The 23,831-nt window shown below is 40.6% G+C and overlaps 1 protein-coding gene and 1 long non-coding RNA gene across 3 annotated transcripts in view; one reads left to right on the top strand and one right to left on the bottom strand.

Annotated features, from left to right (window-relative positions):
* The first annotated feature begins 2,707 nt into the window (after positions 1–2,707).
* The window catches only part of LOC110508383 (sodium/potassium-transporting ATPase subunit beta-1-interacting protein 3), a 131,004-nt gene continuing 109,880 nt past the window's right edge, over positions 2,708–23,831 (top strand). Inside the window, exon 1 of one of the 2 annotated variants that reach the window (XM_036966655.2) lies at positions 2,708–3,066. In XM_036966655.2, coding sequence (XP_036822550.1) covers positions 3,013–3,066 — 54 coding nt within the window. In that variant the 5' untranslated portion in view covers positions 2,708–3,012. The remainder of the gene's footprint in view (positions 3,067–23,831) is intronic. The other variant, XM_036966657.2, reaches the window with a different exon arrangement.
* Positions 21,502–23,831, bottom strand: part of LOC149970688 (uncharacterized) — a 55,421-nt gene continuing 53,091 nt past the window's right edge. Inside the window, exon 3 of the long non-coding RNA XR_016492909.1 lies at positions 21,502–21,639. This is a non-coding gene — a long non-coding RNA (uncharacterized LOC149970688). The remainder of the gene's footprint in view (positions 21,640–23,831) is intronic.

The following is a 23,831-nucleotide window of genomic DNA, read 5'->3' as shown; positions in this document are numbered from 1 at the left end:
GCGTTTCCCAAACGATGTCCTGGGGACCTCAAGGGACCCACATTTTGTTTTTTTCCCTCATTATCAAGCTTTGATTATTTGACTCAGCTGTGTAGTGCTAGGATAAAAACCGAATGTACACCCCTTGGTATAGGAAACACTGAGGCCTAGAGACTATGTTCATGAACACAGTAAAAAGTCCTCTAATTGTGCAGTATTTTTATGGTCAGTAACATTAACTGCACCTACAGTGCATTCAGAAAGTATTCAGACCCCTTGATTTTCCCCCCACATTTTGTTACGTTAAAGCCTTACTCTAAAATGAATCAAATAATTTTAGAGTAAGGGTTTTTCTTTATTTTGACTTTTTTCTACATTGTAGAATAATAGTGAAGACATCAAAACTATGAAATAACACATATGGAATCGTGTAGTAACCAAAAAAGTGTTAAACAAATCAAAATATATTTTATCTTGGGATTCTTCAAAGTAGCCAACATTTGCCTTGATGACCAAGTTGTAGCGTCATACCCAAGAAGACTCGATGCTGTAATCGCTGCCAAAGGTACTGCAACAAAGTACTGAGTAAAGGGTCTGAATACTTATGTAAATGTAATATTTAAGTTTAGATGTTTTTGATATATTAGCAAAAATTCAAAAAACCTGTGTTTGCTTTGTAATTATGGGGTATTGGGTGTAGATTGATGAGGAAAAACAACAATTTAATCAATTTTAGAATAAGGCTGTAACATAACAAAATGTGGAAAAAGTCAAGGGGTCCGAATACTTTCCGAATGTACTGTATGTGAAAATATTTCACTCATTAACCCAAATTGAAATCTACGGAGACGTTGCTTTCTGTCACTTCTCTTCTCACTCTCTTCTCTATACAGTGTATATAGAGCCCAGGGATGGAAAAATACCCAATTGTCATATTTGATTAAAAGTAAAGATACCTTAAAAGAAAATGACTCAAGTAAATGTGAAAGTCACCCAGTAAAATATTTATTGAGTAAAAGAATTTGGTATTAAATATACTTAAGAATCAAAAGTACATGTAATTGCTAAAATATACTTAAGTATCAAAAGTAAAAGTGCAAATACTTTCAAATTCCTTATATTAAACTAGATGGGGACATATCTATATTTTTTAATAACGGAAAGCCTTGGGGCACACACCAAAACTCATCATTTACAAACAAAGCATGTATGTTTCGTGAGTCCACCAGAGATGTCCACCAGGGATGTTCTCTGTTTAGTTGTCCACCAGATCAGAGGCAGTAGGGATGACCAGGGGTGTTCTCTGTTTAGTGAGTCCTCCAGATCAGAGGCAGTAGAGATGACCAGGGATGTTCTCTGTTTAGTGAGTCCACCAGATCAGAGGCAGTAGGGATGACCAGGGGTGTTCTCTGTTTAGCGAGTCCTCCAGATCAGAGGCAGTAGAGATGACCAGGGATGTTCTCTGTTTAGTGAGTCCACCAGATCAGAGGCAGTAGGGATGACCAGGGATGTTCTCTGTTTAGTGAGTCAACCAGATCAGAGGCAGTATGGATGACCAGGGATGTTCTCTGTTTAGTGAGTCCTCCAGATCAGAGGCAGTAGGGATGACCAGGGATGTTCTCTGTTTAGTTGTCCACCAGATCAGAGGCAGTAGGGATGACCAGGGGTGTTCTCTGTTTAGTGAGTCCTCCAGATCAGAGGCAGTAGGGATGACCAGGGATGTTCTCTGTTTAGTGAGTCCTCCAGATCAGAGGCAGTAGGGATGACCAGGGATGTTGTCTTGATAAGTGTGTGAATTGGACCCTTTTCCTGTCTTGCTGAGAATTATAAATGTAATGAGTACTTTTAGGTGTCAAGGAAAATGTATGGAGCAAAACGTAAATGATTTTCTTTAGGAATGTAGTGAAGTAAAACTAAAAGTTGTCAACAATATAAATAGTAAAGTAAAGTACCCATCAAAACTACTTTAAAGTATTTTTCTTAAGTACTTTACGCCACTGATGGAGTCTTACAGTCTATGGAGCCTATTGTCATACAGTCTATTACCACTTAGTCTTCTACTAGTGGATGTATATAGCTTCATTCATCACTGAATATTTTATGATGCATTTGATTGCATTTACCTTTCGGGTGGGGTGACTTGTCAGTTGTTTATCAACCCACATGAGTTTAACCCTATACACATTTGGTAAATAGTCAGCAGTTTCTTTACAATACAGAATAAGATGAATAAGACAAGGCACAATAGGCTAATATTTTCTTAGAGCTCATCAGAAGAAATACAAGAAGATGATGGAAGGCGTTCACATCGCTGTTGCTGAGTGTGTAATTGCGTCAAATGACCAGCGTGTGGCGCCTAAGTTCCGTCATCAAGGTTTTGGTCTCATCTCTCAGATGCTCTGACGAGAGAGGTGCAATTCAGTAGCTGACACTGCTAATACTGTACTTTTAGGTTTGACCCATACCAGAATTTATAATTATTTTGGTAAATAAATCCTTAAAAGGTTCAAGCTAAATATCCCGCTCTTCAAATGTTAAGTAGTAGGTTATATTAAAAAATATCCTACATATTTGGCATAATTGTGTACTCAGTTCAACAGGTTATGAAAATAGTTCCAATGATTGAAAATGGTGTTTTAAACTCTGGAAAAGGGACCAGGTGAGAACACAGATTAGTGCCACAGGGCACCGTTAGTTTGTTGACGCCCTCGACTAGCCCCTTCCACCTCCCCCTTCTTATACTCTACACACACACACACACATGCACACGCACCGGCGTGAAATCCAACTACTCAACTCGAAAGCTAGCGGTAGAATCAACCCAAGCCACCCCTTCATACACAAAGCAATCATTGGGGGACATAAAAGGCATGGGGTGGCGGAGCCTGCAGCGTACCTACGCAGTTTTCAAAGTGGACCGAGCTTGAAGCCATTCCTTGTATTTAAAGGTATCCGGATATCTAGTGACCCAGTGTAGACCGTTCTACGGACATTTCCTTGCCGTTTCTCGAGTGATATTTTGTTTTTGGCACAATGGGGTGCTGCAGCGGCCGATGCACGCTCATCTTTCTCTGCTCGATTCAGCTGGTGAGTGGTGGCCCGTTCCCTCTGTAGCCTAATACGAGAAGTGTCATTTGCCCTGTTTCTTATGTTTGTTTAGAAATTGGAAATCGGTTTTGGGTGGAACACACATTTCTTTGAAATCATTTGTCATTTTTCTTGGAACACTGGCCAATTTTACTACCGGTGCTTTCGTGTGTGAATGTATCAGTCTAGTTAAAATGCTAACTTATAGAGGATACATTTAACTATTTGCGTCAAGTGTTATGTGCCCAAACTAACCTACACCTGTAGCACGCTGTTTTGTTCGTTCACCCTGTCCGCTACACGAGGATAGGCTACTCTGCGATTTATGAGGGACATATGGCAAGACTGAAGAGCGGTGTGAGCATTCTGCACTGCACGCCCTGAACCACAAGCTACAGTATGTGGTTCTCCTAGTCCTATAGTGGGCAGCCACCAGATTCAATTACATGACTCTTTTACAAAGACATGTTCACACACCTCTGCTTATTTTACTGTAGCCTACAGGTGTGTACTGCAATCCAATGTTTGTGCGTTGATCATTGACACAGTGGCCTATTGGTGTTTTGTGCAACACCAGCACCATTGTGTCTTCTCAACTAAAGTAATTCATGTGTGGCAGATCAGAGTACATCCATCAAACCACTTTCACACAGTGAGTTAGTGTGTGTAATCCTACCTCAGTGAAAATATATATGTAGGCAAGCTTCCATCTGTCCCAGAAGCACCTTGGGAACCTGTGATCCACAATGCAAAAGGGCATCAGCAAGTTGAAAGCTGCTGGAAAGAGGTTGTTACCTGGTTGTGATCAGTGGAGTGTGAGACGCAACATTTTACACAGAGTAGCTGTGAACTTGTTGTTAGTGCCTCCTCCCCATTCTGAATGTTGTCATCTCTCTCTCGCTGTCTCTCTCAATCTCAAATCAATTCAAAGGGCGTTATTGGCATGCGAAATATGTTTACATTACCAAAGCAAGTGAAATAGATTATAAACAAAAGTTAAATAAACAATCAGAAATGAACAGTAAACATTACACTCACAAAAGTTTCAAAAGAATAGATACATTTCAAATGTTATATTATGGCTATATATAGTGTTATAACAATGTGCAAATCACTGGTTTCCCTTTTCTTGTGGCAACAGGTCACACATATTGCTGCTGTGATGGCACAGTGTGGTATTTCACCCAATAGATATGTGATTTTATCAAACTTGGATTTGTTTTCACGGCCTTTCTTAATGGCAAGGCTAAAAGTGTATTTTTCCATATAGACACATCATATGTGTTTTAGTCAAATCAACTACAGTGGGGCAAAAAAGTATTTAGTCAGCCACCAATTGTGCAAGTTCTCCCACTTCAACTATGACAGACAAAATGAAAAAAGAACATCCAGAAAATCACCTTGTAGGATTTTTAATTAATTTATTTGCAAATTATGGTGGAAAATAAGTATTTGGTCAATAACAAAAGTTTATCTCAATACTTTGTTATATACCCTTTGTTGGCAATGACAGAGGTCAAACGTTTTCTGTAAGTCTTCACAAGGTTTTCACACACTGTTGCTGGTATTTTGGCCCATTCCTCCATGCAGATCTCCTCTAGAGCAGTGATGTTTTGGGGCTGTTGCTGGGCAACACGGACTTTCAACTCCCTCCAAAGATTTTCTATGGGGTTGAGATCTGAAGACTGGCTAGGCCACTCCAGGACCTTGAAATGCTTCTTACGATGCCACTCCTTCATTGCCTGGGTGGTGTGTTTGGGATCATTGTCATGCTGAAAGACCCAGCCACGTTTCATCTTCAGTGCCCTTGCTGATGGAAGGAGGTTTTTTACATGGATCAGTCGTCCTGGTCCCTTTGCAGAAAAACAGCCCCAAAGCATGATGTTTCCACCCCCATGCTTCACAGTAGGTATGGTGTTCTGTGGATGCAACTCAGCATTCTTTGTCCTCCAAACACGACGAGTTGAGTTTTTACCAAAAAGTTATATTTTGGTTTCATCTGACCATATGACATTCTCACAATCTTCACATGCTCTTTAGCAAACTTCAGACGGGCCTGGACATGTACTGGTTTAAGCTGGGGGACACGTCTGGCACTGCAGGATTTGAGTCCCTGGCGGTGTAGTGTGTTACTGACGGTAGGCTTTGTTACTTTGGTCCCAGCTCTCTGCAGGTCATTCACTAGGTCCCCCCGTTTGGGGATTTTGGGATTTCTGGGATTTTTGCTCACCGTTCTTGTGATCATTTTGACCCCACGGGGTGAGATCTTGCGTGGAGCCCCAGATCGAGGGAGATTATCAGTGGTCTTGTATGTCTTCCATTTCCTAATAATTGCTCCCACAGTTGATTTCTTCAAACCAAGCTGCTTACCTATTGCAGATTCAGTCTTCCCAGCCTGGTGCAGGTCTACAATTTTGTTTCTAGTGTCCTTTGACAGCTCTTTGGTCTTGGCCATATTGGAGTTTGGAGTTTGGAGTGTTTGACTGTTTGAGGTTGTGGACAGGTGTCTTTTATACTGATAACAAGTTCAAAGGTGCCATTAATACAGGTAAAGAGTGGAGGACAGAGGAGCCTCTTAAAGAAGAAGTTACAGGTCTGTGAGAGCCAGAAATCTTGCTTGTTTGTAGGTGACCAAATACTTATTTTCCACCATAATTTGCAAATAAATTCATTAAAAATCCTACAATGTGATTTTCTGGAATTTGTTTTCTCTCATTTTGTCTGTCATAGTTGAAGTGTACCTATGATGAAAATTACAGGCCTCTCTCATCTTTTTAAGTGGGAGAACTTGCACAATTGGTGGCTGACTAAATACTTTTTTGCCCCACTGTATATGCACTGAGCTTGTCTGATTTTTTTTGAAGCAAACTATTTGATAAAATAATTAAGATACACAAATGACTCAATGCATACATGTGTCATGTAATTGATTTGATTGTGCCGGGCCCGGCTCTGAGTTGCTGTGCTCTGTTAAAAAAAAGACAGCGAGTGATTTTGTGCTGCATCAACCACCACAGAACAACAGTGTGTCACACGCTGTCCGTGTTGCTGAAGCTGCAACATAATTACAGCCATTTCTGACTGAAAAGTTAAGTTATCAAAATCTCTAATTTGTTTAGGTTAAACATTCCCTATTCCTTCAACCCTTGCTCTCTTTTTACGTGATACATGTAAGCATCATGTGCACGTGAACAATAGGGCCTGACCTATATTTAGCATATCATAATCACATCAATAAATTGGTTATATCAAACTCTGAACAACGTAACATGTGACATAAAAATGTATGCAGAAGACGTGACAATAAACTCAAAATGGGGGAATGTTTACTGTTTGCTCAGGAGGTAAAGGGGAAGTCAGATGTGTCGAATAAATGTGACTAGTTGTGGAAAATACTGCAGATCAAGAAAAAAATGGTATGGAGCAAGCACTGTGTGCATATTATGCGTGCCAAACACGCATAATAAGCCAATATGACATCATACAATATAAATATAATATTCCATTTGGAAGAATGTAAACAACACTAGATAAATTATAAGTGTGCCAGAGAGTCTGTAACATTTTTAGATTTTTTTTTTGTAAAGCCTTTATTAAAGCAAAGACTAAAATGCAATTTCCGAAATGGAACGGTTTAGGCCTGGTAAATTGTTTACGCTAATTATCATTGATCGCTTTGTTATTTTATTTTAAAACGAAAATGCTTGATTGCCTTTCACGTCATGAATGACTCCTATGCTGTGTGATGACATTAACGTATAAATCATTGATTGATACAGTAGCCTATATACTCTAAGTTTTGAAATATAGACCTAAGATACAGTATTAAGACTAAACTGGATGCGCTCTACAGCTCAATGGTGGTTATACGAGGCTGCTATAATAAGCCTACTAATGATATTACTTATTATAATAATGTCACGTTCGTCGTACGGACGAATACATACTTTTTATATATAATGAAGAACACTTAACAAACTATACAAAAACAACAAACCGAACGTGAAGCTATATAATACTAGTGCAGACTCAGGCAACTAGACATAGACAATAACCCACGAAATACCCAAAGAAGATTGCTCCCTAAATATGGTTCCCAATCAGAGACAACGATACACACCTGCCTCTAATTGAGAACCAATCTAGGCAACCATAGACATATATAAACACCTAGATAGTAAACAACCCCAAAAACCTACAAAACCCCTAGACAGTACAAAAAACACATACATCACCCATGTCACACCCTGACCTAACCATAATAATAATAATAAGGAGATCAGGAATAAACAAGGGTTATTATTGTTATTATAAATATGATTTTTTTTTGACAATTTGGAACAGTGTAAACAACACTAAATGAATGATAAAGAATACCAGAGAGGCTGGTCCAATGAAAACAAGCCTTTATTACAGTAGGGAAAAGATTACAAATAGAAGTGGACAGCCTTTATTACAGTATGGAAAATATGAAAAATAGAAGTGGACAGCCTTTATTACAGTATGGAAAAGATTATAAATAGAAGTGGACAGCCTTTATTACAGTATGGAAAATATTAAAAATAGAAGTGGACAGCCTTTATTACAGTATGGAAAATATTAAAAATAGAAGTGGACAGCCTTTATTACAGTATGGAAAAGATTATAAATAGAAGTGGACAGCCTTTATTACAGTATGGAAAAGATTAAAAATAGAAGTGGACAGCCTTTATTACAGTATGGAAAAGATTACAAATAGAAGTGGACAGCCTTTATTACAGTATGGAAAATATGAAAAATAGAAGTGGACAGCCTTTATTACAGTATGGAAAAGATTATAAATAGAAGTGGACAGCCTTTATTACAGTATGGAAAATATTAAAAATAGAAGTGGACAGCCTTTATTACAGTATGGAAAATATTAAAAATAGAAGTGGACAGCCTTTATTACAATATGGAATATATTAAAAATAGAAGTGGACAGCCTTTATTACAGTATGGAAAAGATTATAAATAGAAGTGGACAGCCTTTATTACAGTATGGAAAAGATTATAAATAGAAGTGGACAGCCTTTATTACAGTAGGGAAAATATTAAAAATAGAAGTGGACAGCCTTTATTACAGTATGGAAAATATGAAAAATAGAAGTGGACAGCCTTTTTTACAGTATGGAAAATATTAAAAATAGAAGTGGACAGCCTTTATTACAGTATGGAAAATATTAAAAATAGAAGTGGACAGCCTTTATTACAGTATGGGAAAATATTAAAAATAGAAGTGGACAGCCTTTATTACAGTAGGGAAAATATTAAAAATAGAAGTGGACAGCCTTTATTACAGTATGGAAAATATTAAAAATAGAAGTGGACAGCCTTTATTACAGTAGGGAAAATATTAAAAATAGAAGTGGACAGCCTTTATTACAGTAGGGAAAATATTAAAAATAGAAGTGGACAGCCTTTATTACAGTATGGAAAATATTAAAAATAGAAGTGGACAGCCTTTATTACAGTAGGGAAAAGATTATAAATATAAGCATTTGTGAAATTGTTGCTTGAGGCTTGGTGCTCACTGAATCAGTAGGCTATAAAACAAACACTCAAACAGGCAACAGAAGCAGGATCTGTCTCATTTCTGTAGATATGGATGATTTTTAAAGCCAGGCACATTTAACAGTTAGACTATTGATTACAGACGTAATTAAGTTGGCCTTGCTTCTCTCCTCACTTTTCTTAGACAATTAAAGCAAGAGTTGTTTTCTCCTCTCCTAACTCCGCTGCTGCCTCCACCACATTGCTCTCAACACCAATATGCTGGTTAACTTTACTATTATGCACATAGCAACATGGTCTAAGAAAAGGCCCCAATTTACCAGCTCACTGATGTGTTTCAGAACTGTAGACAGCGACCGCTATCCAACGTGGGAGAAAGTGCATTTGTTATAAAATAATATTATTTTTATTTGTGTTGCACCATTGTTCTTACATAGTATAACCATATACGATTTTAGTAGCACGTCTTAGACACATGGACTGTGCCATCGCCACGGCCTCCACAGTGGATCAGTCCACTCAGACATGCGCGACCAACAGCCTATCAACCAAACAATCGAACAGTTGACTAAATGGGATCAGCCCTAATCTTAATTCTGTTCTGCATGCATTATTTGGTGTATTACATTGTACACAGAGGACATTTTTGTAAAATTCTGTAGTCATAATTTGGTGTTTGTCACTTTTTGTGAATTATTGGTTGGTGAGCACAATGTGTTCTATAATTGATTCAAGTATTTTTTGACAGATCCTAATTGGAATTCTATGTTCCTTTTGATGGCGTAGATTAGGAGGTCCTTCTTGCCTTGTGTCTCAGATCGTTCATAGCTTTGTGGAAATTACCCGTGGTGCTGATGTTTAGGCCGAGTTAGGTATTGTTTTTTGTGTTCTCTTGGGCAACGGTGTCTAAATGGAGTTTGTATTTGTGGTCCTGTCAACGGGACCTATTTTGGAACACCATTATATTTGTCTTACTGAGATTCACTGTCAGGGCCCCAGGTCTGACAGAATCTGTGCAGACGATCTAGATGCTGCTGTCCTCCTTGGTTGGGGACAGAAGCACCAGATGACGTGACTATCATTAATGTGGTGACTGTTATTTATCAAATAATTACCTACTATGTTTAATTGTTATTAAATTAAATTAATCATGTAACAATTATCTCATTAGGAATTTGGGGCACCACGGGAAAATGTTGTTTACCTAGTTACTATCTTGCGACTTAAACTCTAAAGACATTTAAATATCTCTTACATCAATAACAGTCCATTATTAATTATTACCTCATCAGTCTCATTCTGAACGTCACATAATTCTTGGATATCAGAGTGAACCCTAACCTATCTGATTAATCAGCAATACAGAAATTGGCTTAGTCATTTATTTACTAACTAACTAAATAATCACACAGAAATACATAAACACACACACATGGTATAGGTTGTCGATTACTAATGTACTTCAATGAAAATATGTCCCTAGTGGACAAACAAGAGCATGACAGTTTTGTTGCACAATAGAAAAGAAGGGGTAGGTAAAGAGAGTCAATGTATCGTACATCCATTTGGAAACTACGCTCACCGTAACCAGAATACTTAACACCCTAACAACCGCTCATTCGGATTAGAAATGCTATGTATATTTACACGTAGATGTCGTTCTCTGTCGTCTCTCTGTTGAAACCACTGACCTCTGTTGAAACCATCTGTCTATCTGGAGTGGTTCGATGTAAGTCTCTAGTTGTTCACCAGAGGTCACAATGTCCTTAGTTTTAGTGTTGGAGTGTTCGTTAATATAGATACTTCAGGTGTACCACACAGTGTTCAGAGGGATCTGTTCTTCCCCTTCGTCTTTGGTCAAATGTCCTAAACTACTTTACATGCACAGCTGCAGACTGAATGTTCTGGTCTAGTCTTTACCTTCTTCACTCGGGTTGAGAGTTTCAGAGGGTCTTCCCATTTTCAGCCGTGTAGCCACCGTTCCACTCTGTCTGGTCTTGTAGTTTTGATCATTTCAACGTGTGGGCCACGGCCTCACGTACTCTGGTCTAATGTACATTTCGTTAGCGAGTCATTTTAAGCACTCTGGCCTTGGAGGGCATTCCGTCATGTTGACACAAACTCTGAGCTCACTTGGGCATGGCTACTGACTGGGCACAAGTTTGCATGAAATACAGTTCTCATTTAGAAGGTTAAAATGATATTTTTATCTTTTCATAAATAGTTTAATCTGTCTTCATATTGTATTAACATCATACCTGGTGGGAACTACAACGAGAACGTGTATCCTTCCTAAGTTAGAGTATTTCCGGTATACAGTCTTTCTACCAATTTTAATGACGTCACAAAATAGATATACATTTTCCCTATTCCATCTCTCATCATTCCTAACATTCGGATGTTGAAACAAATTGTCCCAGTGTTCATCGTTAGATGTTGAAGTTTTCGGTGACCACTCTTCTGTAACACCCAGATATTCCAGTCTCCCAAACTAGAGATCAAGAAAGAGAAAGTGCTCTCTGAAATGTATGACAGCCTGTTAGGTCATAAGGCCCTACTCCACCCCTCTCCTCTCCTGTGGGAGAGAGGGGGGTCTGGCTATCTGTCAGCCATTGCCAGTTTATCTGGCACCGTTGATCCTTACCAAGGATAAAGAGTCATGATATCAGCAAACAGTAGACATTTGATTTCAGATTCTAGTAGGGTGAGTCCGGATGCTGCAGGCTGTTCTAGTACCCTCACCAATTCTCTCACTCTCAACCACCCTACAGGGGGAAGTAGAGGTGACAGGGTGTGAGAATGTTATTTATGATGGCATTAATAGAGCTCTCTCACACAGTGAGGTTGGGTAAGCCCATGGTACACAACCATGTCAGCTAAAATATCAATAACCTTCTCTTTCATTTGTTACAAAAACTCTGGTAATTCTTTCCATGCACCAGGGATTACGTTCAAGGAAAAGGGAGTAGGGAGAGAGAGAATAAAGTGTATACACTACCAGTCAAAGTTTTACAACACCTACTCATTCAGTGGTTTTGATTTTTTTAAACTATTTTCTACATTGTAGAATAGTAGTGAAGACATCAAAACTATGACATAACACATATGGAATCATGTAGTAACCAAAAAAGTGTTAAATCATCCAAATATATTTTATATGAGATTCTTCAAATACAAATGGCGTTCTCTCAACCAGCTTCATGAGGTCACCTGCAATGCATTTCAATTAACAGGTGTGCCTTCTTAAAAGTTACATTTGTGGAATTTATTTCCTTCTTAACCAGTTGCGGCGAGCAAACCCGGATCCGGGATCCTATTTATAGACCTAAGCTCATTAGCATAACGCAACGTTAACTATTCATGAAAATCGCAAATGAAATGAAATAAATATGCTAGCTCTCAAGCTTAGCCTTTTGTTAACAACACTGTCATCTCAGATTTTCAAAATATGCTTCTCAACCATAGGAAAACAATAATTTGTGTAACAGTAGCTAGCTAGCGTAGCATTTAGCGTTAGCATTAGCGTTAGCATTTAGCAGGCAACATTTTCACAAAAACCAGAAAAGCATTCAAATAAAATCATTTACCTTTGAAGAACTTCAGATGTTTTCAATGAGGAGACTCTGTTAGATAGCAAATGTTCAGTTTTTCCTGAAAGATTATTTGTTTAGGAGAAATTGCTCCGTTTGGTGCGTCACGTTTGGCTACCAAAAAAAAAACGAAAATCCAGTCATCAATACGCCAAACTTTTTTCCAAATTAACTCCATAATATCGACTGAAACATGGCAAACGTTGTTTAGAACCAATCCTCAATGTGTTTTTCACATATCTCTTCGATGATATATCCTTCGTGGAAGTGTGCATTCACTTCTGAATCCCAGGACAAAAGGACCGCAAATGGAGATTACGACGATTTTAGACAAAGGCCACCGGGCGGACCCCTGGAAAATGTAGTCTCTTATGGCCAATCTTCCAATGATATGCCTACAAATACGTCACAATGCTGCAGACATCTTGAAGAAACCACAGAAAGCACATGGTTCCTGCTGCATTCACAGCCATATAAGGAGACATTTGAAAATAGAACTTCAGAGATTCTGCTCATTTCCTGTTTGACGTTTCATCTTGGTTTCGCCTGTAATATGAGTTCTGTGGCACTCACAGATAATATCTTTGCAGTTTTGGAAACGTTAGACGGTGTTCTTTCCAAAGCTGTCAATTCTATGCATAGTCGAGCATCTTTTCGTGACAAAATATTGCGCTTAAAACGGGCACTTTTTTTTATCCAATAATGAAATAGCGCCACTATAGGCTTAACAGGTTAACACAGTAAATTCATCAGGTTTAAGCCATGTTCAGTCAGGCCAATCACATCACGATTATGATTAGTTCATTGACTATAACTGCCTTGGAAGTGATCTAACATTAAGTAGCCCTATTTTGAGATGTGAGATATCACAATCTCTTTTAATAATGACAGGAATGGAGGAGGTCTTTATTCCAGTGAGATTGCTAAGGCGAACACCGTCATGTTTAGTTTTACCCAACCTCGATCGAGGCACAGACACAGTCTCAATGGGATAGCTGAGCTGACTACACTGACTGTGCTAGTGGCAGACTCCACTAAGTCGGCAGGCTGGCTAAAAGCCTGCTTCCTGGCCTGCACCCTATCTCATTGTGGAGCTAGAGGAGTTAGAGCCCTGTCAATGTTGGTAGATAAGATGAGAGCACCCCTCCAGCTAGGATGGAGTCCGTCACTCCTCAACAGGCCAGGCTTGGTCCTGTTTGTGGGTGAGTCCCAGAAAGAGGGCCAATTATCTAAAAATGCTATATTTTGGAAAGGGCAGAAAACAGTTTTCAACCCGCGATTGAGTCTGCTGTAGAGCTCATCACTCCCCTGAACTGGGGGGGGGGGGGGGGGTAGTAGAGACAATTACTCGATGCCGACACATCTTTCTAGCTTATTTACACGCTGAAGCTATGTTGCTCTTGGTGACGTCTGACTTGTTCATCCTAACATTGTTGGTGCCGACGTGGATAACAATATCCCTATACTCTCCCCTACTTCCATACATACAACACACTACTCACACATTTATGAAATATTATGACAACACAGTACTTTCCTCCCCGTATGCACATAGACAGAAATGTACACACACAACACACTCACACACTCCCGCGCCCCTGCTCGGAGTAACACACCTGTTTCTCCTCCTCCCCGCCCTGACCTTTTTTCCTCATTAGAGATAAGTGGTAAAGGAATTTGTTAGGCCTGTATAAAGCTGTCAACAGCCTTCCTAAAGATTCCCAGAAGACCACTGGAACAGCCTTATTCTACTCAGCACTATTTCTGAATGCCCCAAACACTTCCTGTGTTGGGTCAGGTCAGGCACACCTCCTCGCTCTGTTTTGATTAGTTTCATCTGGCCCGTAGAAAAGGGAGGGAGGAGGAGTGCTCAGGGGTTGGAGTGTAGTGATCTATGAAAACCAAGGCACAACTATAAGTGTTCTCTCTGTAAAGGCCCAGAGATTTTCCTGCTTAGGCTAGGTCATGTGTGGTCAGGAAAAACCTCTGACCATACAGGCCCTCACGGTAACTTAGGTTTTTTCAGAGGCAGGAATGTGTCGAGGCACAGTTCTGGGGAAGAGTATAAAAATGTCTGCAGCATTGAAGGTCCCCAAGAACGCAGTGGCCTCCATCATTCTTAAATGGAAGAATTTTGGAACCATCAAGACTCTTCCTAGAGATGGCCACCTGGCCAAACAGAGCAATCCGAGGAGAAGGGTCTTGGTCAGGGAGGTGACCAAGAACCCGATGGTCACTCTGACAGATGTCTAGAGTTCCTCTGTGGAGAAAGGAGAACCTTCCAGAAAGACAACCATCTCTGCAGCACCCCACAATCAGGCCTTTATGGTAGAGTGACCAGACAGAAGCCACTCCTAAGTAAAAGGCACATGACAGCCCGCTTGGAGTTTGCCAAAAGGCACCTAAAGACTCTCAGACCATGAGAAACAAGATTCTCTGGTCTGATTAAACCAGGAATTAACTCTTGGCCTGAATGCCAAGCGTCAAGTCTGGAGGAAACCTGGCACCATCACTACAGTAAAGCATGGTGGTGGCATCATCATGCTGTGTGGATGTTTTTCATCGGCAGGTATTGGGAGACTTGTCAGGAACAAGGCATTGATGAACGGAGCAAAGTACAGAGAGATCCTTGATGAAAACCTGCTCCAGAGCGCTCAGGACCTCAGACTGGGGCAAAGGTTCACCTTCCAACAAGACAACAACCCTAAGCACTGTCGTGACGTTGTATTAGTTAACTGTTGTTCATCGAATGATTAAAAGTTTCTAATTGCGTGAATAACTGAATCAAGCAATTATTAACTCATTAACCTGGGGCACCATGGGCAAACTAGTTTTTATTGAGTTTCTATTTCCCAAATTAACTCAAACAATATCAGAATATGGATTTTACAACAGCCGCTAATTAACCAGTTACCTCTACAATCTCATTCTGAACGTCGTATAGCCCGTGAATCTGCATGGACCCGGGTCTCACCAATGAGTTCGTACCACACAAATCTTAGTTGAATATTTATTCACTAGAAAGCTAAATTGATGATAAAAGATACACATAGAAAAGAACACATTATAGGCTATTGATTAGAACTTAGTGTAACTGGCCAACACACTATGGTGCGTTTTACCCAAAGTGGGGACTTCAAAGAGAGAGAGAAAAAAGAAAGTACACGAGAAATATACATTTGGGTGAATTTGTCAGCTATGCTATTCTAACCCTAGCCTTGCCCCAAACTGCCGCTCTTATGGGTCAGAATATAATGATGTAATTACGTGGGGAAGATCTCAGAGGATTCAATGCGTGGACCGTTCAGGCTGCTCGATGACGCACTTGCCCGGTGCACCTCTCTGGTCGTCCTCACGATGTCAGCGTCGTTTTGGATTAGGAGTCTGTTCCCTCACCCTTGCTCTGGAAGGGGTCTTCTGAGATTAAACTGTTTAGATACCACGATTCCCTGGGATTGGATGCTAGGGGGTCCGGCTTGAATTCACCCGCTTAGACACAGCTCCTCATCCGTAGCTTGGGTAGAAAAAGATTTCTTTGTCTTCAAACTTGTGTTGCGTTCTGGGTTTGTTTACTTTTTAGACCTTGGCTGCAGCTTCGGTCACGTAGTCTTATCTGTAAATTATTTTCTCACAGGTTTTATACCCTTGGGTCAGAAGTGGGTGTAACCACCTTTAGGGCAATTCTCTGGGTGTACTAAGTTAAGAGCAAGGTCTAGGTTTTTCTCAAATCCAATTTTAGACAACTAACTTCACATTTCATCTTTACCAAAACATTCCCTTTGATTTGGACATTTTCCACACCATACAATGTATAAACATCAAACATATACTATGAAAACTCTTCACGTTACAATGTTTTCGTAATAACGTCATCTATTAACCTTTAATAACAAAACAAAAATGACATACATTTTCACATACCATCTATCGTCATGACCACCATTGTGGCTGACGGAAACCATTGTTCCAAAGTCCTTTTATTTCATGTTTAATGTTCTGAGGCTGGTTCTCCATAGTAAAAGGACAAATGAATTTGTCTGTGGCCTGAGATTTGAGGTGTGAGGGGTCATTAAACCCCCACATCTTCAGACCACTAGATCTCTCCTCCTCTGCTGTAACCTGACCTGATCAGGACAGTCATGACAGCACACAACCAAGACAACGCAGGAGTGGCTTCAGGACAAGTGTCTGAATGTCCGTGAGTGGCCCAGCCAGAGCCCGGACTTGAACCCGATCGAACATCTCTGGAGAGACCTGAAAATATCTGTGCAGCGACACTCCCCATCCAACCTTACAGAGTTTGAGAGGATCTGCAGAGAAGAATGGGAGAAACTTCCCAAATACAGATGTGCCAAGCTTGTAGCGTCATACCCAAGAAGACTCAAGGCTGTAATCGCTGCCAAAGGTGCTTCAAAAAAGTACTGAGTAAATGGTCTGAATACTTATGTAAATGTGATATTTCAGTTTTTTATTTTGAATAAATTAGCAAACATTATGTAAATCACCATCAATAGCACACCATAAACAGTTCTTTATGCTAAAAATAGAACAGCTATAGGCACAGACTATGTGATGATAATAAGTAGCTTTGTAATGTCTTTCTGGATCAAACCACAATGGCATCATTGTCATCCCTAATTAACTTGTGGCTCGCTGCATCGTGGCCAGGCAGGGAGTTGCGAGTGGTGATTTCTCTCTGAAGGCTGATAATGAGTTTCTATTGATTGGGAATCCTCTTGTTCCTCTACACTGACTGACCTTTCAGGACAGAGGGGATGTCTCTCTGTATAGCACTGCCTCAGAGTAATGGCTGGTTTGCCAGTCTTCCATCTACTGTACTTGTTTGGTCATCAAATGTTTTTGTGATTTTTTTTTTTTTTTTTTGTGTCTGTTGTTCTCAAGACGACGTGGAGTCTTAAGTGGTGAAATATGAGGCCACACCAACGTGAGAAACAGACACATAGGGAAGACAGGCGCACAAAATCACATACATAGTTTACAGCGGATTTGAAAGGTGCAGCGAAATGCTTATGCTCCCTCAACAATACAGTACATTCATCAATACAATATAATAATTACAGAGTCAACAAGAAATAATGGTCATTCCACGTCAAAAAGCAAAAGAAAGTGAATCTAGACATCCACCATCTCAAGATTGTTTTAAAATCGTAGAAAACTGATACTGTATTCTCATTGTTAGGGTGGGATTGGGGTGTCTTTTCACCCAAAACAATTATTACTCATGTCTTACTCATTGGCACGGATAGGAAGAAGTCTTGTACAAATTGGATGTTGGGTACTATATTAATTGAATATTATCTGAATCCTATCACTTAAAATTGCCATTTTGGGTGCAGTCAATTCATTTAATTTATCCGAGATCAAATTATATTTCAACAAAATAACGTTTCAGTAATGCTGATCTCATCTGTTTCTGACAACAGAAATTATTTCAGAACGATCTGAGACGGTGGGCGTCATGGCTTGTTGAAGTGACATGGAACAATTCAGAAGCAATAAGAGACATTATATGCATAGTAATAATGGTCTGTATTCACAGAAATAAAGTGACTTGGTCACGCAGTGGAATAAATAGTATAATATAGAACTGCAGCTGTGTGTATGTGTGTGTGGGAATTATGAGTGTGTGTGTATTTGTGTGTGTGTGTGAATTATGAGTGTTTGTGTGTGTATATATGCATGTTTGTGAATTATGAGTGCGTGTGTGTGTGTGTGCTTGTATGTGTGTGTGTAAGGGTTGGATGGGTGGGTAGTGAGTGCAGAGAATCTCTGAGGTGCAGGTCTGCAGGAAGAACGCTAGGGTGTTCAGTGGTCTGACAGCCTGGTGGCAGAAGATGTCTTGGAGCCTGTTAGTCCGCTTTCCAGATGGTAACTCGGCTGGCTGGAGTCCTTGACGACCTTCCGGGCCTTTCTCAGACACACAGGCAGGCAGGCATACACACAAAGGTCTGTAGTGATGAGAGCCTCTCCCCAGTGAAGGTTTGTGTAACCACTGAGCTCAGAACAGGTGCACTGACCAAAATGTAATAGAATTCCAAAATGACCTTTCCCCAGTGTTCATGGTGATGGTGGATGTGGCTCCATGGACAGTGGGTGATTGATGACTGAGGCCCCCAATTGACTACGGTGGCTTTGTGTGCCCAAACACTGAAGTGCACACACACAAACACACACTGGTCTGGAGTATTACCTTGTGCAAATGACGCGTTCTTATATTTACACTTCTGTGTTCATGTCCCTGCTATTCTGAATGGGCTTGACGGTTATATTATCAAATTCATGAAAACGCGTTCATATAGATATCTAGGTATATATATATATCTGTATGTATATGTGTGTATGTGTATATATATATATATATATATATATATATTGTATAACAGATATACAAACATTATATTCATGTTTGTGGATGAATTTGCTTCTGCCAGATGCCTTTCATTAGGTTTTCATTGAAAAAGACTACAAAATGTAAAAACTACAAACCTATTTGCCTCATCACTTGCATAGTGTATGAGGTCACAGATGGAAATCAGTCCCTTCAACTATGTCCTTGAATAACTAAAGAAAAACAAAAGCACAACACCCTACTCAGCAATAATGTACTTGGCTAGGAGGAGAGCTGGCTAGCCAGCTCTGAGGGGGAGAACAACCAGCCAGATCGAGAGCCCTGATACAGTCAGAGGCAGAGATAGTGGAGACTATCTGCAATTCTAATTCATCTGTGTCTGTGAGTTGTTATTATGAAAGAAAAGAGAGAGGGAAGGAGGAGATCAGATGAGGGAGGAGAGGAGGAGGAGGAGTCATGGTTCTGTGATTATCTCATTCCCATCCTCTAGAAAAGGTGTCTCTGTGTTGGCTTCGGTGTGTGTCGAATGAGTGCATTATGAAACCGCATAAAGAAACTGGTGCTCAAGTGCATTGTTTCTAAGGAATATAGCCTGACATAAGTGTTACCACAGTGTTTTCATGTATAGGCCTTATGACAGGGTTCCAGTAAAATGAAATATTGTGAAATATTCTAGAGAATCTCTAGGCTTTATGGTTGTTAGAGTATTTGGACTAAAGACTTGCTTCTTTTATCCTCAAAACACGGACTTCTGTATTTGGCGTGTGTCACATTATTTCAACACATTACAAAGGATTTAGGCTGGTTTTTAGTAATGATGTGTGTTCCTTGCCGGTTCACTTGGTGCATGCCAGAGTATTAAACATTCAAATTTGACCATGAATAATCATGAGCTATTTGTTGCTGAATGTCGCCCCAATTTGCAGGCTACCCCTCCCCCATATTCACACGCGCACGCATACACACACAATCTGTCCTGTGCCTCGGCATAGCTTTATTATTAATGCATCGTTAGGTATAATTACTGCAGCTGGAGCGAACGCCACAGCAGTAAAACACAGCACAGCCTGCCTACAGACCTGTGTGTGTTTGTTAAGGTTAAGAACAGTGTCATGTCTTCAGCTGGGTAAATCAGGTGAGTTTGTACCTTGAGTTTTAAAGTGTGTGTGTGTGTGTGTGTGTGTGTGTGTGTGTGTGTGTGTGTGTGTGTGTGTGTGTAAGGGTTGGATGGGTGGGTAAAGAGTGTGTAAAGAGAGAGGGAAATAACCTCCCATTGAGAGAGAGAACGGTGAAAGGGGGAGATAGAAAGGTAAGGGAGAAGATGCTGGAACAGTCAACAGCCACAACAGAGTGGTCTATATTTGGTAATCAGGAGGACTGTGGTTTGCCTGGTAACCCAGACTTCTTGCTCTGGCCAAATGCATTGCCCACGGACGTTAGTTTCTTCTCCACAATGAGTCGATCTGAGTACCTCCCTGACCCTTCACTGAATGCCAACACAGTGATTGGTCCAGAAACCGATGGGTTGCCAGATCACACTTTGGCTTTGATACTCTGATTGGTTCAAGACGGTCCAATCACTGATTACTTTGTTTTGTACAGCACCCCTCCTACCTCTCATCACCAGAAACAACTTCAATCTTAAACTAAAATCATGGTTCCCACTGCTGTATGATTTTAAGGGAAAGATTCTGTCTGACCCAGGACATGAAAGGAGAGGGAAATCTAGCAGTGTATGTTAACTCAGGGGGTCTGGTGAAAGGTAACTTTCCACCCTTAATGACCAACAGCCTCAGGAAGCTAGGAAACCTACGAGTCCACAAGAGTAGGCCAGAATCCTCATACTTGAAAATAATGTTGTCATTCTCTCTCACCTGATGAGCTTCCAGTGTATTCATGGTTGAAGAGCATTGCTTAAATTTTTTTATGAGGACTCGAGTCTCGTTAGTCTGTGTTAGATCCCTGGTTTAACAGAGCCTCTCTCTCTCTCTCGTTTTTTCTGTCTAGTCTATCATTCCTTCCCCCTCTCCCTCTCGTTTAGGCTTTGAGTGGTAGAGGAGACGCTTGAAAGTGTTTGAATTATTGATAGCTGCCTGGTTTAACAGAGCCTCTCTCCCTCTCGCTCTCTAGTCTAACGTTCCTTCCTTCACCCTGTCCCTCTCATTTACGCTGTGAGAGGTAGAGGAGACAAAGCTTGAAAGTGTTTGAATTATTGATCACCGCTTGATTTATCATTTGGGCCAAAGTCTCGAGAGAGTGATATATATATATATATATATATGAGAGAGGGGGGGTGATGAAGAGAGGCAGAAAGAGAGATAGAGGGAGAGTTATACAGTGAGAGCGAATTAGAGTTGAAGAGAGAGAGAGTAAGAAAAGGACAGGGAGAGAGAGAGAGGAAAGGGGGGCATGTTTTAGAGAAGATATAGACCTCAGGTCTATGGGGTCACAGTCATAATTGGTCCAAGGTTAGAGGTCAGGGAGAGGGTAATAACCAACCAACCTCTCTCTATCCCACCCCCCAATCTCTCTCCCTGACGCTCCTGGCATTACCTCGGCAACCCTAAGATATACAGACAGAAGATTCAGTGCAACAATAACCTGACATCAGGGAAAGGGTGCAGGGGGGGGGACAGAGTGGATGGTGTGGAGGGGTAGGGGATAGCAGATAGTATGACTGGCACAATTATCTTATAATCTTGTAACTGACAATTATGGACAATAACCATGAACCAGAAATGTTTTGCGTCATACTTGTCTTCATACATTAATTTTGGAAAAGGGGATTGAACTTCAAGTATATTGTATGTTACGCGGAGTGGAACAGGGAAACCCAAGAGCAGACTCAGACGAGAAGACTTGATATACCTTGGATGAAGTAACCAAGGTATTTATTGAAACACAGGTGGAAGATGGAGTGCAGGCCAGGGGAAGCTTGGGTGGGTTGCAGGAAACCAGGTGCAGAGGCTGAGGCGAGAGGTGTTGGGACAGGGTAAGCAGGTCCGGGGGGAATCCAGGACAGAGTAGCAGGATGAGCAGACGTGGGACAGGAGGCAGGGACCAGAGTCAGAGCGGGCAGAACTGTAGCGGAGAGGAAAACAGCGTCAGGCAAGGAAAACAGGAATAACATGTTAACAGGATCTAAATATTACCAAATGGCTAGAAACGTGGACTGACTGAGCAGAGATTACGATCTGGCAGTGTGGAAGTGACAGAACTGAGTATTTGTAGAGGTCTTGATTATGGAACAGTTTGCAGCTGGTGGGGATCTGTTTAGAGTCCAGCACACCTGTCTCCTCCCACACAATCACACACACAGAGAGAGGGGGAGAGGGAGAGAGCACTGGGGGAGTGGCGGCAGGACAAAGAGACACAGGATGAGCAGTAGAAGGCATGGCAGGAGCAGATGTAACAGTGTACTGAACAAAAATAGAAATGGAATAAGCAACAATTTCAACAGTTTAACGGAGTTACAGTTCATAATAGGAAATCAGTCAATTGAAATACATTCATTAGGTCCTAATCTATGGATTTCACATGACTGGGCAGTGGCGCAGCCACGGGTGGGCCTGGGAGCCAGGCCTATCTACTGGGAAGCCAGGCCAAGCCATTCAAAATGATTTTTTTTTCCCACAAAAGGGCTTTATTACAGACAGAAATACTCCTCAGTTTCATCAGCTGCCTGGTCTGAGATGATCCGCAGGTGAGAAGCCAGATGTGAAGGTCCTGGGCTGGCATGGTTACACGTGGTCTGCGGTTGTGAGGCCAAATAGACGTATTTTTATTGCTAACTTCTCTAAAACAACGTTGGAGGCGGCTTATGGTAGAGAAATTAACATTAAATTCTTTAGCAACAGCTGTGGTGGACATTCCAGCAGTCAGCATGCCAATTGCACGCTCCCTCAAAACTTGAGACATCTGTGGCATTGTTTTGTATTACAAAACTGCACATTTTAATGTGGCCTTTTATTGACCCAGCACAAGGTGCACCTGTGGAATGATCATGCTGTTTAATCAGCTTCTTGATATGTCACACTTGTCGGGTGGGTGGATTATCTTGGCAAAGGAGAAATCACTAACAGGGATATAAACAAATTTGTGCTAAAAATTTGAGAGAAATACGCTTTTTGTGCATGGAACATTTCTGGGGTCTTTTATTTCAGCTCATGAAACATGGGACCAACACTTTACATGTTACGTTTATATTTTTGCTCAGTATATATAAATAAACACACACAGTTCAAGTCGGAAGTTTACATACACTTAGGTTGGAGTGATTTAAAACTAGTTTTTCAACCACTCCACAAATGTCTTGTTAACAAACTATAGTTTTGGCAAGTTGGTTAGGACATCTACTTTGCGCATGACACAATAAATGTTGTCAACAATTGTTTGCAGACAGATTATTTCACTTATAATTCACTGTATCACAATTCCAGTGGGTCAGAAGTTTACATACACTAAATTGACTGTGCCTTTGACCAGCTTGGAAAATTCCAGAAAATTATTTCATGGTTTTAGAAGCTTCTGATAAGCTAATTGAGATCATTATAGTTTGTTAACAAGAAATGTGTGGAGTGGTTGAAAAAATTGTTTTAATGACTCCAACCTAACTGTATGTAAACTTCCGACTTCAACAGTATATCTTTAGATTTGCGGGCAAATCAACCACAGCACTTTTCATGGTGCTGAATCTCTGCTACAGCTTATCTCTTTGAGTAGCTGAGAATCAGATAAGTTCGCTTTGACAAAATCACCACAATAAGCCAAAAAGCCACAACCTTCCCAAATTCCCCTGATAGCCAGGTGCAAGGGAAGAGAAAAAGACCAAGCTGCATATTTCAGTCAAAGGAAAACTACCTAGGTTACTGCTGTGTTCACGTGCTATTTGAGTTATCGGATGTTCCTTATTCCCAGTTGAAAATGTCAATTGAATGACCCTCCAAGTCAGATTTACAAGTGGGAAACGGAGAAAAAGTTGTTACCCGAGTTGCCGAGTTGTGACGTTCCACCACTGATGTGATTACAACATTCTCAATATGGATAATGTGGCTAGTCTGACCATGTTGTCAATGTTAAGCATGGTATTATATGCTTCCGGTTTGAGCGGGAATACTGGGAAGGAATTTCTTGGTAAATCCTAGTATGGCGAGTAAAAGAGTACTGAGTACTGAGTCAATTATGGAGAAGAGAATGAGGGTATATAAAACTGCTGACAGCTTTTGGGGAGGGCTTACTTCCTGCTTAAGTGTTCCTTCTTGCTACATCCCTCT

The sequence above is a fragment of the Oncorhynchus mykiss genome, chromosome 28, assembly GCF_057628025.1.
Source record: "Oncorhynchus mykiss isolate SJ-2025 chromosome 28, ASM5762802v1, whole genome shotgun sequence".
NCBI lineage: Eukaryota > Metazoa > Chordata > Actinopteri > Salmoniformes > Salmonidae > Oncorhynchus > Oncorhynchus mykiss.
This window is presented reverse-complemented; position numbering and strand designations above follow the sequence as displayed.